General features: G+C 45.4%; 1 protein-coding gene across 1 annotated transcript in view; it reads right to left on the bottom strand.

The window, feature by feature from the left end:
• LOC146026580 (cytosolic carboxypeptidase 6-like) overlaps nucleotides 1-16129 on the bottom strand; it is a 1552889-nt gene that overhangs the window by 1451655 nt on the left and 85105 nt on the right. The window contains exon 2 of the mRNA XM_083157363.1: nucleotides 5404-5529. Coding sequence (XP_083013489.1) covers nucleotides 5404-5529 — 126 coding nt within the window. The remainder of the gene's footprint in view (nucleotides 1-5403; nucleotides 5530-16129) is intronic.

Below are 16129 nucleotides of genomic sequence, written 5' to 3' on the forward strand. Positions count from 1 at the left end.
TACACATTATGCCACACACCGTAATGCCCCTGACACCTTATGCCACAGACTGCAATGTCCAATATGTCACAAACATACCTCCCAACACGAGGGAGAGGAGAGGAGACATTAGAGGGTTCACCTACTACCGTGGAACTCCTGCGAGGCTACATCCCCCATTTTTTCCAATATGAGGGCATGGTCAGCTCTCTAAGAGCTGTAGCCACATGTGGTGCGGCCATGGAAAATGGGGGTGTGATACATATATGTAGTGCCAGATACACATGACCCCAAAAGTGCAGTCCGTGATGCCCAATATACCTATGCCGCATACTGTGATGCCCATTATAAATATGCACCGCACCGTGATGCTCCATTATACATATGCCCCACACCTGGATGCTCATTATACATATGCCACACACATGATGTCCATTATACATATGCTCCACAACGTGATGCCCATTATACATATGCCCCACACCTTGATGCTCATTAATTAATAATTATCAAGGTGTGTGGGGCATATGCCACACACATGATGCCACACACATGATGCCCATTATACAAATGCCCCACAGCGTGAAGCTCATTATTAATGAGCATCAAGGTGTGGGGCATTTCTATAATGGGCATCATGTGTGTGGCATATGCCCCACACACCTTGATAATTATTAATTAATGAGCATCAAGGTGTGGGGCATATGTTTAATGGGCATAATGTGTGTGGCATATGTTTAATGACTCATTAAACATATAAAACGAAAAACAAATTTTGCAGCGCTGTTAAAAATAAAAACCAATAACTAGTTGGATTGACTTCACAATTTTTATATGATAAAATGTTTTTTTTAAAAAGAATAACACAATTTAATAGGCCAAATGGCCACACATGGAATACATAGACTGGTAAAAGTGCATGGGTGAGATAAGCAGATATCGGATAAACTGAATTACTGTCCGTTCCTATAATGCCTTGGAATAAATGATAGGACCACCTCTGTATTAAGAGTAGGTTATAGTTACCGTCCTCCTTGCTCGATGTGGGGGGAGAATGGATCCTGATGGAATATAAATTTCCCTTAGAGCGTCCAAAAGTCCCTTTTTTAAATCCTTATATAGGAGTGGGGCTTGCCACTTGATGTTGATAGAGCAGGTAAAGGAGGAATATTCGGTCCTTTCAGGCTGGTTCGGGCAGTTGGAAAAAACAAATTTGCTGGGGTCAGTAGTCCGCTTCTGCTTCTGGGGTTAGTGTCCACCTGACGCGTTTCGCTCAAAACAAGCTTTTTCAAAGGTGTAATGAAACATATGCCACACACATGACGCCCATTATACCTCAAGTAGTGAAAACGGAATGCAGGCTGGAGTCACCTAATGTATGTACTTTGCGCACACACAGTTTTCATTTTTTTTTTACCTAATGTAAGAGCTGAGCAGAGGCTGTGGCGCAGGACCTGAGCAGAGGCTGCAACAACAATCACGCTGAGCAGAGGCTGTGGCGTTGATAAGAAAGTGCGCTGGGGACGTCAGGAGGTCACGCGGCATGAAGTCACTTTCAGACCTCCTGCCGCCAAGTGAGGATGGAAACGCTACGCGGCAGGAGGTCACTGCCGCCAGGTCAGGACCACAAAAGCGGCATTAAATCACTTTCTGACCTCCTGCAGTCAAGCAAGGAACCGCTACGTGGCAGGAGGTCACTGAAACAGCCCCGAGCTACTGGAAAAGTCCCGGCGAGCTACCCGTCGCTCGCGAGCGACGGGTTGGCGAACCCTGACCTAGAGTGTGCATCAGTATTGTTCTCTTTCTTGCTGTAAGAAAGTAATACTAACCACTACACCAATCATGTTGCTCATTATACACACCTGCTTTGTTTTGGGACTGGGAAGTTTGCATGCTGGAAAAACTATCAGGTTGGTGTCTTTGAATAACTGTGAAGTTTAAACAAAGTATTCATTTAGAACTGAAACCTTAACAAAGCTTTTTCTAAAGGCCTGTTTAAAGCGTCTGACACCAAAAACCTGCAATTTACATCCTATCTAATTACCAGATAATCTGTTTAAATAAGAACACAGGAGCCAGACACCTCATTCTCAAATGCTTCAACAGAACAAATCCTTCTGTTTGACAAGTAGACAGAGATTTGGAATGTGAATGTAGGACGTGTAATAGGTAAATACAGCAATAATGCAGGTAGCGCGGTAACTGCAGACCTCTCTCTGAGCGAATTAGGCACATACAGTACAGCATTGCTTACAGGACACAAATATCAATTCGTCAGGCTGCCCACACAAAGTCATTCATTACAGTATATCAATGGTGTTCTTTGCAGGGGCATTTTATAAGGCACATTTATCAATAATGGGGGTTTGTCGGGGGTTAGCTGCAAATATTAAGTATCCCAAATTGTATCTGGATCCCTGCTGTGATTCTGTACCGGCACGGGCCGCTTCCCCCATAGGTTACTGTGGGGGATGCAAAGCTGCCCGGTGTATCAACATCGGGCAGCAGCACATCGCATCCCTGGGCTACCGCCATTCTGAGATGGTAGTAGCTTATTGTAGCCTATGGGCTACACATCGCACTGCTACCGGGGCAGTGCAGCAGCGGGGGGTCAGCGCTAACCGTGCATGCGCACCTCCTCCCACTCCCGTGTCCAAGACTTCTCTCGCGCTGCCCCCCTGCACTGGAACAACCTCCCGCCACCCATCAGGCTTTCTGATTCCCTTACCTCCTTCAAGCGCTCCCTTAAAACCCACTTTTTTCAACTAGCCTATCCCTCCTCCTAACCTCTTTTGATCCTCCTATCCTGCCTCCGTTCCCCTCCGTTCCTACTTATCCTATTGTTTTTCGTTCGTCCACCCACCTATTTTTAGTCTGTTAACTCTTATGAGTAGGGTCCTCCTGCCTCACGTACTCACCCTACCTCTTTACCTCACCTGTCCTCCTGTCCTGTTCTTCCCTTCCTCTACTTCATCTTCAGTCTCCTCGACAATTTTGACACCTACTTCTGAACTGATGCTGATTTTAGTTCTACCAGCTATACCCCTATTTATGCTGTATTTTTCAACACACCCTGTACGTTACCTCGTAATTTTTTTGTTTACTATGTACGGCGCTGCGGACACTTTGCGGCGCCTTATAAATAAACGTACTACTACTACCCCCAGGCGCCCAGCTAAGCAAATCGCAGGGAGAGGTGCCTTTTGTAGCCCTGTCCCTGCACATAAGGAATGATACACCTTTGTGATTGCATTGATAAATGGGCAGCCTGTCCTGGAGCACTCCTCTCTCTCTATCTTGCTGGCAGTATAGTTGCTCTAGTGATGGCGCTTAGACTCTTGCACAGTGCCACTGTCCCGGTGATTCCCCTACTACTCTTGTGGAAAATCCCAGAAAAGTGGACTCTCTCTCTCTCTCTCTCCTTGAAGAAAAAGCTTTGAAAACTAGTCTGCTACCTTCCGTGCTTGTGCATGTGTGAGAAAGTGATTTAGTTTCCCTCTCTGCCAGCAGATGGCAGTGTTTCCGAGACTCACGGACACTACACATATATATATAGATGATGATAGATACTAAACATCCTGCTCTATTATTCATAATGATTAGAACATAAAAGGTTTACAAATAGGCTCTTTAACTGAGAGCATTGCATTGTGTGCGGAAGATTCTCTTCTGTTTTTAGATGAAAGGCACAAAGTCCTATTGATCAGTTTGATAACTTCTCTGGTATTAGAAAGAACTGGAACAAACCTCTGATCTTGCAGATTGCCTCACAACCTTACATAATCATTCCTTCTAGATATTCCTTGGTGTAGTCAAATTAATTGAAATACCTTAAAGTAACAGACATGCTATATTTGAAAAGAGTACATACAGATGTAGCGCGGCTCATCTCTGCAGCCGCCAACTCCCTCCAGGGGGCGCGCGCAAGACGCTTGTGCGCCCCATGGCGTCGTCCTGCCCTCCGGCGCCTCCCCCGCCACCATCAATGGTCCCCATCGCCGCCCCGACTCCCCCCCAAACCCTGCCCGTCACACTGACAGGGTTCCACTGCACAGCTGCCAAGAGACTGTGACGCACGTACTATAACCCGATTGTCTCCCTAAATACAAAAAAAAATAATATTATGATATATGGCTGACATGGGTGTGGATCATTAGGTTGGCATTGACAAAGGGTAGTATTCAATGCCGCGGCGAGGGGCTGGCGAGGGGGTTAAAGAGCGAGGATCGCAGAAAACCAGCGATCCTCGCTGTTTAACCCTCTCGCTGGCCGCTCGCCCTATTCAACGTTGTGGGGGAATCCTCGCCATCACAGCACGGCGAGGATTCCCCCAAACAACGAGACTCACGACTAATGCAGCGAACCCGCTTCTGCAGCCGCATACGCCGATTCCCCCTCCCTCAAAAAACGGAGCAAGGGGGAATTGGCGTATGAGGGGGGTGAGTTGAATACTGACAGGGCGAGTGGTGACAGCAAGCAGGAAGCCTTGCTCGCTGTCACCGCTCGCCCACGGCATTGAATAGACCCCATTGAGTGAACACAAGCAAAGAGTCTACATTTTGATGATCAACACAGGAAAAAGTGGACATAAGTGTTTTACCTGTTTTGGTGTCTATGGCTAAATCTGCCAACATGGACACCGCAAGAGTGAACTTATGTTGACCTTTTACTGTGTGGACCATTTTCATATTGACCTTTTGTGAATGTCGACCAATAGCCTGGCCACCTTTTGCGTGTGTCAAGCTATTGCCTGTTGACCAAAAGTGATTGACCTATTGACTGTCGAACAATGAACTTGATCCCCACTGTGTGCATGCTAGGCAGCCAATCATCATCAGGATGTAGCTCCACCCACCCCATTGTTAATCTGGCTCTGCTGCATAGAAGTTCTAATAGATCCCAATATACTTTTTGTAAAGACTGCAAAGGTCCATGATGATAATGATGATGATAACACATCTATGCCTCTGCAGTGCAGAATCCACAGCCAGGGGTGCGAAGGGCGTGGCTTCCAGGTGGGGGCGTGACCACATCCCCGTGGGGAAAACAATGGAGAGAGAATGAGATGATAGGCTGAGCAGCATGTGCTGAGCTGAGGAGAGAGGCTGTACTGCAGTGGCAGCCTGTCATCTCTTTCCACAGGAGCAAGTCCCTCCAGCAGACCCGGGCCAGGGTAAAAAGATAAACTTGACGGTATTTGTGTGGTCCTTACTGAACTCAAGATTAATTTGTGCACCCATCCACTCACCTGTCTCATGCTCCAGAGGGGCAACAGTGTGGGATAAGCAACTCTGAATTTACACTTCTACAGTACATGTACAATTCATGCTATGCAAAATAGCACCATCAGGCCCACATACAGTTATTTCACAGGTTCACTAAGGCAAAAGGTAGGATTGATGCATTTCATGCTTTAGAACTCACCGCTTTCAAAGCAGGCGTCAAATATCAAATGCCCTTTCTTTGGTTGCCCATAAATGTCAGGAGGAGTAACGATCAGTTTGCTAACATTCCGAGACATGGCGGCTGCGTCATTTCCCATTTCATTCCCTGTGTTAAACAGAAACACATACATAGTCAATATCTACATACGTTCTATTAACTTTAAATCACCACAACGGGCATCACATACAAATCATTCATGGAATAACCCACACAGTACTGTAAAATATAGGAGGGTAAATGTACAGTAAATAGGGTGTGAGAATCCAGAAGTGCGGGGACTAATGCCAATCCCTACAAGGTAAAACCAGTCAGGAATCCGTAAGTGTGGGAATACGTGCTAGAAGGCACACAGTTTTAAAGCGGCAATCCTTAACAAGGTACGGTAAAACCAACCAACCAGGTTAGTTTTACCTTGTAAAGGATTGCTGCTTTTTTTTCAACCCTTTGATTGCCAACATTTTTGTGAAAGACGTGCAAAATATCGGCAAAAAAAAATGCCAGCGTCACTCACATTTGTTATATCAATTCAAAGAAAAACTGTTGTGTAAAAAAAGATTATATTTCCTATATAAAACCCCTTTCACACTGAAGCTCTTAAACGGTAAATTGCCGTTTTTTTAGCCTTTTAAAATGGGTAGAGCTGCAGTGTGAAAGCTCCAGGGTGCTTTAACCATTTAACAAATACCGGTATTTGTTAAATAGTTAAAAAGCAGAGTCCTACCCGTTTCAGAGCCGTTTTTTGGGCAGTGTGAAGGGCTCTATTTCTATGGCCTGAAACGTGTTCCTTGGGGGTTGAATGTATGAATGGTGTTAAATGCTATTTAAAACGGTTTTCACCTGCAATGTGAAAGGGGTTTAGTGGCTCAGCTCGGTTTTAAATACTGTTTCGAAATACCGGGTCTTAAACATTTAGGCAATGTGAAAGCAGCATAAGGTAAACATTACAGGTCATTATGATGAATAAAAATATTGGCTTGCCAATTTTTACACCAATTTTGACAAATTCACTTGGCACTCCAAGGATTAACCACACACGATTCCCTGCAAGCCGCCGGGACCTTTGTCCGTTGTGATGGATTGCATGCGTCCCTGCTTCCCGCCGGCCTCGCAGCCTGTAGGGAGGTCCCAGAACGGGTGGTCGGATGGCCTGCCGGTCCGACCACCTGGTCGGGTCCGATGCACAGGGGGCCGCGCATCGGACCCGACTGCATGTCAGGGAGAGGCGATTTGGTCCAATTTAACGGACCGATTGTTCGCAATCGTACCAAATCGCCTCAGTGTATGGTCACCTTTACATTACTATCCATTTTGGCATATAGGAAGAATAGCAAGAGACTGGGCCCAAAGCATGGGAGGGTACTCATTACACTAACTGGGGGTCCATATTAACAAACACTGAAAAAAATCATATCTACCTTTTTTATGTGTCTACCTTTTTGTAGCCTTATTGGCTGCCCCCCAGCCTGGCACTCTTGGCACATACGATAATTGATGCTAGGGCATTCCATCCCCTCCATCAAATCAATATCTCTATTTCATATTTGATTGTGCTTTAAATGATAAATGACTAGAATGCAAATATATTTCTGGTCCTTACAGCTATTCACATTTTTACATATTTTAGAATTTAGCAATTGTAATAAATGATCGCATAGGATACCAACGTTCTCTTTGCATATATTATACTTAGGGTTCCCATTCTCAGATACAAATGTTAAAAGCATGTCGTGAGTTTGAGGAGGGGACGCTCCCTTCGAAATTGAAACAGCAATACTCCAGCATTTTTAATAGAATACTCCAGTAGAATATGTCAGTTTACATGACAAGCTGTCACTTATAAGTATTCGTATTATTAAGGTGCCAAATACATTCACATTTTATATTCATCTTTTAGTCACATAAATAGTGAAGTTTTGACATGCTTAAATCAAAACTTCAAGCAATGTAGAATTAAATTATATTAATATTCCTTGTAAATCTATGTTTACTCTACATTCCCTGCCAATATGTTTACAATATTGCTTCGTCAGTTGCGCTGCTCTCTGAGTGTTGCGGTGATTGTAGTCTAGGAAGGATTCATTATTGGAATTTATACCGCTGAGGATGAAGTTTATGAGTCAACTGAGTGTAAGTAGTCAGAGTGTAATATTTCAAAGGAACATATATGTATTACACTGACAGACACAGGGGATCCTAAAAGAAAGCACAGTATAAAACGATAGATCCAAAAGTCATTTTAGAATGAAAGCACAAAGAAGCTTATTTAAAGTAGTTGTGCACTTTTGGGCTATTCAGTCTTTTAAGTAGTCCCTTATATAGCCCTTCTGTGAAAGTATCGTCTCATTGGCGAGATGTACCCTTGTATTGCACTGATTACAGCTGGCACAAAACACAGATTCCAGGCTGTTTACGAACCAGCCCCGTTCTAGCCACATAACTTCCATTCTCTACTCCCTTCACTGGCTGCCCATAAAATGGCGAATCATTTTCAAGATGAATTTACTGAATTTCAAACCATTACCTTATATAGGGAATATAATCTTTTTTTTTACACACCATTCTTTATTTGAATTTATATAACAAATGTGAGCAATGCTGGTGTTTTTAGTGGATAATTTGTGCATCTCTCAAATGGTTAAGTATAGTCAGGGCTATTTTTGTGCAGGCTCAAGCAGGAACTGTGGCCCTTATTCTAGTTCACTCTTTCTGACAAAATATTCCTCAGATGGACAAAACCATGTGCACTGCAGGTGAGGCAGGTGTTACTTGTGCAGAGATAATTAGATTTGGGTGGGGTTTTACACCTGCCACACCTGCAGTGCACATGGTTTTGTCCATCTAAGAAATATTTTGTCAGAAAGAGTGAACTAGAATAAGGGCCACAGTTCCTGCTGGAGCCTGCACAAAAATAGCCCTGAGTATAGTTTATAAAAAGTTTTTTTTTACTTCATTGTTCCTGTACTGTATTACATTAATTCTATCTATTAGGCACCTTGAGTACCATTGGACTCAATTATTATTATCATCACTTTTAAGGTGCCTATACTCATATCCGTTTTGGTCTGATTTCGTTTTGGGCTGATTATGCTAAATTTAAAAAAGTATTTTGAAAAGACTGGCAGGCCGCTGGTTGGCTGACAGAATACTCTCGGCCAATCAGATGGGAGGCCGCTGATTGGCTGAGATAATTCTTTCAGCCAATAACCGGCTGGCCCGTCGTTTCAAATATTTCTTTCAATTCAGCAGCCACTTCCTTCCCCGTTCCCCGGGACCTGCCGCTAAGTGCTCCGCTCCACTGCATGCCTCCTGCCACTGCCAGCTCCCAGGAGTTTTTATACATGCAATGAATCGCATGTGATTTATTGCATGTAAAAATGGCACATCAAGTGCCAAATCCTAAGTGAGCCTCCTGGGGAGCTGCCGGGGGTGCTCAAGGGCAAACAACAGACAACATGTCAACACTCTCAGATGAAATATTGATATTGTTAATATTAGGTTTAGGCTGTGGGTGAGAGATTGTCGATATTTCAGCCAGTGGGTACCCTACACAACTCCCAAAAATAGACTATCCTCAGGCCAGCAAGACTGATGTGGATACAAACATGGTTCCTAGTAGTAGTATTGGCATTTTAGAACCAGTGATGGCTGCTGACTGCCGGCTGCCGCACCAACAACACATTACATAGGTGGGGAAGGAGGCAGTTAACACAGATACCCTAATATGTAAGTGTGTGTATGCATGTACACATGTTTAGGGCAGAACTGATGTGCTACGTGGTTCTTATCTGTTGTCATACTCTATTTTTCTATGTGTTATCCCACTAATATATACAGGTTACATTTTGCACTGGTTACTTACATAACATTTTCCATGATACAACATTTATCAAAAGAGCCATGTGTGCCCTGTGTGGGTTTAGGGTAACTAATGTCGCCAGAGGCGGAACTACCATTGGTGCAGCAGGTGTAGTGCACTGGGGCCCCTGAGGACTAGGGGCCCACTGCTGCCCCTGTCACCCTCTTCCTGTCACCCACTGTTTTTCCCTGTCAAACTCTGCCTCCCTCTGTCATCCTCTGCCCCTCCCTGTCACCCACTGCTTTCGTGTTGCATATTGTGAACTTAAGTTCGGGTGGAGGAGGTGGGGCCTAAACTATATTTTTGCACCTGAGGCTCACCACCACAAGTGCAATTCCGTAAGAAATTGTCCAGCCCCATTATTTTATACCAGGGATCCCCAACAATTACACAATACAGTATATACATGCACAATAGCAATATACATATACATGCACATTAACATTGAGCAAAATGCTAATGGGGGCGTCCCATTCCAAAAATGTTACTTGGGGGTTTGTTTTTTAATGATTCTGATAATAAATGTAAATAATTTAATCAGCTTTATACCATGTACTGGGTAAGGGTCTGTAGCATGTGCCTGTCCAGGTGCCGCAGTTCCATGCTATATCCCAGTCCATTAGTACTTCACATGTAAGTAACTTCCTCATGCGTTATTTATTTTTTACATGACCGAGTGTTATAACTATCTCCATACCTCCCAACTGTCACGCTTACCGCGGGAACGTCCCGATATTTGGGGACGTTCCCACGTCCCGCCCGGGGCCGCCATTGTCCCGCGGTGGGGGGGACAGTTGGGAGCCCCCCAGCGGCAAAAACGGGGGCATGGCCGGAGTTCGCGTCACCCCGTGAGGCCACGCCCCCTTTTCTCGAGGCCGCGCCCCTTTTCGGGAGCGCCCACGGCTTCGCAGCGTGAACGTCCCGACATCCCAACTTTAAAAGTTGGGAGGTATGTTTCTCCCTATGGGCCAGATGTATCACACTTCCAAAAGTGATAGAGCGGAGAGTGATAAACAGCAAGCCAATCAGCTCCTACCTGACATTTTTCTAACTCAGCCTGTAACATGGCAGGTAGAAGCTGATTGGCTGGCTGTTTATCACTCTCCATTTTATCACTTTTTGAAGCTTGATACATCTGGCCCTATATGAGGCGCTGTCCATACTGCAGTACTTTTAGGACTTAGCCTAACTCCCCAACCCCCATTCCCTCATTAAACAAACATAATATACATTCCTCCGTTTTAATAGTCTCAGTTAGTCAGTTAGTGTACTGATTGTGCTTAATGTTGTGTGAGGAAATTATAGAAACTATTGACATTTACCTTTTTAAACATGTTGCCATGTAGACAAAAGTACTTCTACTGTATATATATCTCTCGATAAATAATGTAAAAAGAAAACAAATTAACATTTGAAAAGTAATTTACTGTGCAAACATATAACCAATAAAACATCAAATAAACAATATTATTATATATATATATATATATATATATATATATATATATATATATATATATACTGGTTTTCTCCATCTGACCATCCCTCTCCTCAGTCCTCAGCCTAGGTGGAGTTGTCGGGTCTCTCCATCTGACCATCCCTCTCCTCAGTCCTCAGCCTAGGTGGAGTTGTCAGGTCTCTCCATCTGACCATCCCTATCCTCAGTCCTCAGCCTAGGTGGAGTTGTCAGGTCTCTCCATCTGACCATCCCTATCCTCAGTCCTCAGCCTAGGTGGAGTTGTCAGGTCTCTCCATCTGACCATCCCTCTCCTCAGTCCTCAGCCTAGGTGGAGTTGTCGGGTCTCTCCATCTGACCATCCCGCTCCTTAGTTCTCAGCCTAGGTGGAGTTGTCGGGTCTCTCCATCTGACCATCCCTCTCCTCAGTCCTCAGCCTAGGTGGAGTTGTCAGGTCTCTCCATCTGACCATCCCTCTCCTCAGTTCTCAGCCTAGGTGGAGTGTCAGGTCTCTCCATCTGTCCATCCCTCTCCTCAGTCCTCAGCCTAGGTAGAGTTGTCGGATTGAATTTTGGCGGTTGTTGTCCGGCTGCTTGTGGATGATGATAAGTTTGGCTTTTGTTCATACAGTTTTCTGTGTGGGATGCTGTTATTAATACCCTGGCTGATGGGATCCTGACATCAATGGAGATGCCGACACCAGAATCCTTACTTATGGGCAAAATCCTGAAAATGAATGGAGATTATAAGTAGGCACTAGCAGGGGATTTAGGGTTAGGGTGTAGGGGACTCAGAAAACGGCTGCGGGGAGGGGAGGATAGGTTAGGCATTAGAAGGGGGGTTAGGGTTAGGCTATGGGGTGGAAGGGTTAGTGTCTGGGTTAGGTAGATTAGGGTTGTACTAAGAGAAGGTAAGAGTTGGGGGGGGGGCAGGGAGAAGGTAAGTATACTTACCAGATCTCTGTCAGGATTCCCTCCATGGGGATGCCAGCCTTGGTATTCTGACTGTCTGCATAACATCTGCCAGTAAGATGAATGTATTCCCTTTATACATAATGTTAGTTGGCCTCATTTTTTTCATGAATGGCTTCAGTCAGTTTTACCAATCAATATCTGAGGCCATTCCTTTGCGGGTGAATAGGGCAGCATTTTTTGCTCCACTTAAGCAGTGCATTAGGGAGCAGACTGAAGCCAACTGTCTGGATTGTTCCTGCATAAAACCCCGCTACAGCTTCCTGAAGTCCATAACCTTGATATGCTACAAACTTTTCTGGGGTGGTTGTTGGGAGGATAAGTCCTGCTGAGATTCCCGTGTGCCTGGTGTTGTCTAATTGGCCATCTCAGCAAATGATGATGATTTGCTCATCTTCTGGCTCATCCTGTGGTGGTTTGCGGAGTTTGGCTGTCGCCTTCTCTCTGGGTGGTGCAACTGTGAAAAAGTGTAAGGAATCATTCAGTACAAGACTGGATCTAACTTTTGTTGTTGCTGGTGCTGAGAGGGGGTCCAACTGTGTCACCATGTGCTATGAGCTGCCCCATCTCTTCCTAGTATGAACTGTAGTCCATATGCAGTGTTGGACCCCAGTCAGTCTTGCTACATTCTGATCCTCAGGTAGCTTCTCTTTGAGCCACTTTTTAATATCGTTTTCAGGATAAACTATTGGAATAATGAAAGCTGGAGGAGGCAGTGTGATGCTCTGGACAATATTCTGCTAGGAAACCTTGGGTCCTGCCATTCATATGGATGTTACTGAACTTGGACACGTGCCACCTACCTAAACATTGTTGGAGACCAAATACCTTCTGGGTAATGCACCAAGCCACACTGCAAAATTTGTTCAGGTATGGTTTGAGGAACATGACAAAGAGTTGCAGGGCTTGCTTGGCCTCCAAACTATCTTAATGTAATCGTGCTTCTGTGGAATGTGCTGACTCATAGCCACCACAAATTGTTGTTCTGGACCAACTCTACCATCACCAAGGTTGTCGTCCATCCCCTTCTCCGTTCACTCTCCAGCTGATGAGAAGACAACTTCTAAGTTACAGATCCTATCAGATGGACCTGACCTCCTAATTGGGTAAATACTGATCCTTTGCCGGAACGCTTTATTCACATTTGGGCCAAAGACCTTTGCCCACCCTCATCTCTAACAACCTACTAGTGAGCTTGACTATACAATTAATTGACTGTGCACTGGCCATCCATTCAGACCCTCCAAGCTTGTGCATTACCCCCACCTTTAGAAAATGACTTTAAGAAGCAATGCTCTCCCCCCACACCAACATTATAGTATTTTATATGTGTACACAAACATTTTAATTGTGAATTGCACATCTTTTTATGCAATAACTATTTTATTGTGGAACTATATATGTGTATGTTACACTATCAATACAGAAAACTCTTATTTGTTTTACTTGCCGATATTCTGGCTACTGGGTATGTTTTGTGTAGCTGCAGGGGGCTGGAGTTAGAGTCAAGTGTTGGACAGAAGACTTGTCCGCTCTACAGGGGAGGCTGGGAGCACCTGAGTTTCAGGAGCCTCACAGCCGTTCCAGGAGAGTAGACAAGTATGGATGCTACTGTGATCAGTGCAGGTAAATGCCACAAAAGAACATGGATGATTACCAGGGAGAAATATTGGGGGTTATTCAAAACTGATGGCAGCCCTGCAATTTTTTAAGGCGGGTGATTATCAAAAGACTGCATGTATACGGAATGTAGTGCGCATGCGTGAGGCTATTCAGCAAAAAAATCCACCGTCTTTTCTGAACGCAAGTTGATTGACAGGAAGACGTTATTTTCTGGCAGTGTCAGGAAATACCAAGGCGTGCCCAAGCGTTTCCAGGGAGGGTGTGTGACGTTAGCTCTGGCCTCAATCCGTCTGTTTCTACCGCACAGGCAGAGTAGGTTCTGGGTTGCCCACAGACTGAAAAAATCATATCATTGTGAGGGGTAGATTTATCATTGCGGGCATAGCGATCGTTATTTATGCAGGTTCGCTTCACCACTTTATCGTGGTGAAGCGAACCTGCAATTCTCCCAAATTTATCAACTCTGTTTTGTACGTTATTGAGTGCTTTATCCCCTGCTGACGGGGATACGCTGCCTCCCATAACCTTCCGTGCGCTCCCGTCCGGCTGTGTAATCTGCGCATGCGCCGGATACTTTTTCTCGCAATACATACCCGGCGCATGCGCAGTTTTCCATGTTACGCGACGCTTGTTGGTCTCTGGTGGCTTCAGATTAAATCTGCGCATGCGCCGGGTAATGTTCGCAGGGGATGCTGGGATGCTGTGTACCCGGTGCATGCGCAGTTTTAATCTGAAGCCGCTGGAGACCAACAAGCATTGCATAACATCATACAGGAGACCCACAGCGCCAAAAAATTCTGGCGATAAGAACAGCACCGCAGACACGAACGAAGGTCACATAAAGAAGAATCATAAATTAGGTATGGCTAATGCGCTCTGTACTAAAACTAGTACATGCGCTAAGTCCCTGCCCCCGAACCGCTGCCGTTAAAGTACCCACACAGTGGGTTTGATAGATCAGGGGATGCGCTATCCCCTGCTTTAGTCACGGGGATAGCACATATACCCCACTTCGCCTAATGATAAATCTACCCCCTAGTGAGTTGTGCAAGCCATTAGCAGAAATGCACTAGGCGGGTTATCACTGTCTGAACGGGTGTTATCTGATTGCAGGGCTCTACCAGAGGTGGATTGGCCCACCGGGATACCGGGCCGTTCCCGGTGGGCCGGACTAGATTTCACTCTGGCTGGGCCACTTACCTTGGTTAGAAGCGGCCGCAGCCCAGCCTGGTCACAAATGGCAGCATTGCCCAAAACAAATATGTCCGCCGCATATATTAAATGCACATATGCGGCGGCCATATTTGTTTTGGGCTATGCTGCACTGTGTGAGCAGCTGCGGCCGCTGGATGTCGACGGAAGCACGGCGGCAATGAGTAGTGTCCGCACCCCTAGCCGCCCCCCCGGCTGTGTCGACAGCAACCCCCGCCAACCCTTCCCCCCCTGTTGTAGCGGCAGCAACCCCAATAAGCCCATCCACCCTCCACCCCCTGGCAGCAACCCCCACCAAACCCCCCCCCCCCCCCGGGCTGTAGCGTCCCCCCTTCCCGGGCCGGATTTCAATCACAATCCACCCCTGGGCTCTGCTAAATCGCCCAACTGTCCTTCCTGTATAATTATGCTGTTACTATTCCAACACATTGGAATAATGGCAAGATCTTACCTCAAAACACAGTGAATTGTGGCAATAATTAATTTTTATTTTGGGAGGCCGGCCATTCCGGGAGGATAGGCAACTCCAATAGTGGGCAGCCAGAAAGTCGGCAAGTATGGTATACTATAGAGTATAGATGATATTTTCTCCAGACTACACATGGCTTCATGAAAGATGCAGAATACAAGTTCATGTCGCTGTTAGTATAATCCCAGGAATACTAAACTGAACACAATATTTCAGGGTTTTTGAGGACTGTAGTTTTTAAAACTATCCATTAAGTTTCTGACACAATCTCAGTATTTAATCACCATGGGGCATGATTACTACAGTATATGTGTGGAGGATAGAGCCGGTATGTTACAGAACCATATTAACATGAATATAATATTTGTGTGCATGTCACTGAACTCTCTTTTATGTAAATTCCGCTTACATCAGGCCCTGACAATAGTCGCCCCCTGTGGAGTTTCTGTGTGAATAATCTATCCGCCGAATTTCAATGAGATACAACATCATTATTTTTTTAAGGAAATTCCTGGAATAAATCATTTCTATGACAGTAGTGTCCTTTGCCACTCTGTACAACGATAGACTAAAGCTGGCCATACACTAGAACAGTGGTGGGGAACCTCAGGCCCCGGGGCCATATGCGGCCCCCGTAGCCGGTCTGAGTGGCCCTCGTACCCACCCAGCAGCTTTGCCGGGAGTCAAGTACAGGGGACTTCTTGTGAGAGGTCGGTAGTTCTTGCGAGATTCCTCGCAATTAACGGCAGCCGGAGACTGTCAGTCCTATTCAGCGGCAGCCGCCAAAGCATGGGATGGCTGCAGCAGGACAATTTGTAAGAGAAATTTTTACATACGGCCCCCGAAGGATTTTTCCACCATACAATTGGCCCTTGGCACAAAAAAGGTTCCCCACCCCTGCACTAGAACGATCTCAGGTCCGAACGTACAATTTAGACGGGTTGTGCGATGGATTGTGTGCACATCATGAGGAATATGGTTACAATGCGCAGTCCTGCGGGTCGAGAGGTCGGTCCTTAGATCATTCATGCAGCACGTATGATCCATTGGCTTTGCTAAAGCACATACGATCGCTTGTATGATTGATCTTACGACCTGCATACAAACAAGTTGTATGC

Source organism: Crinia signifera, chromosome 8 (genome assembly GCF_055691185.1).
Source record: "Crinia signifera chromosome 8, ASM5569118v1, whole genome shotgun sequence".
In the NCBI taxonomy this organism is placed as follows: domain Eukaryota; kingdom Metazoa; phylum Chordata; class Amphibia; order Anura; family Myobatrachidae; genus Crinia; species Crinia signifera.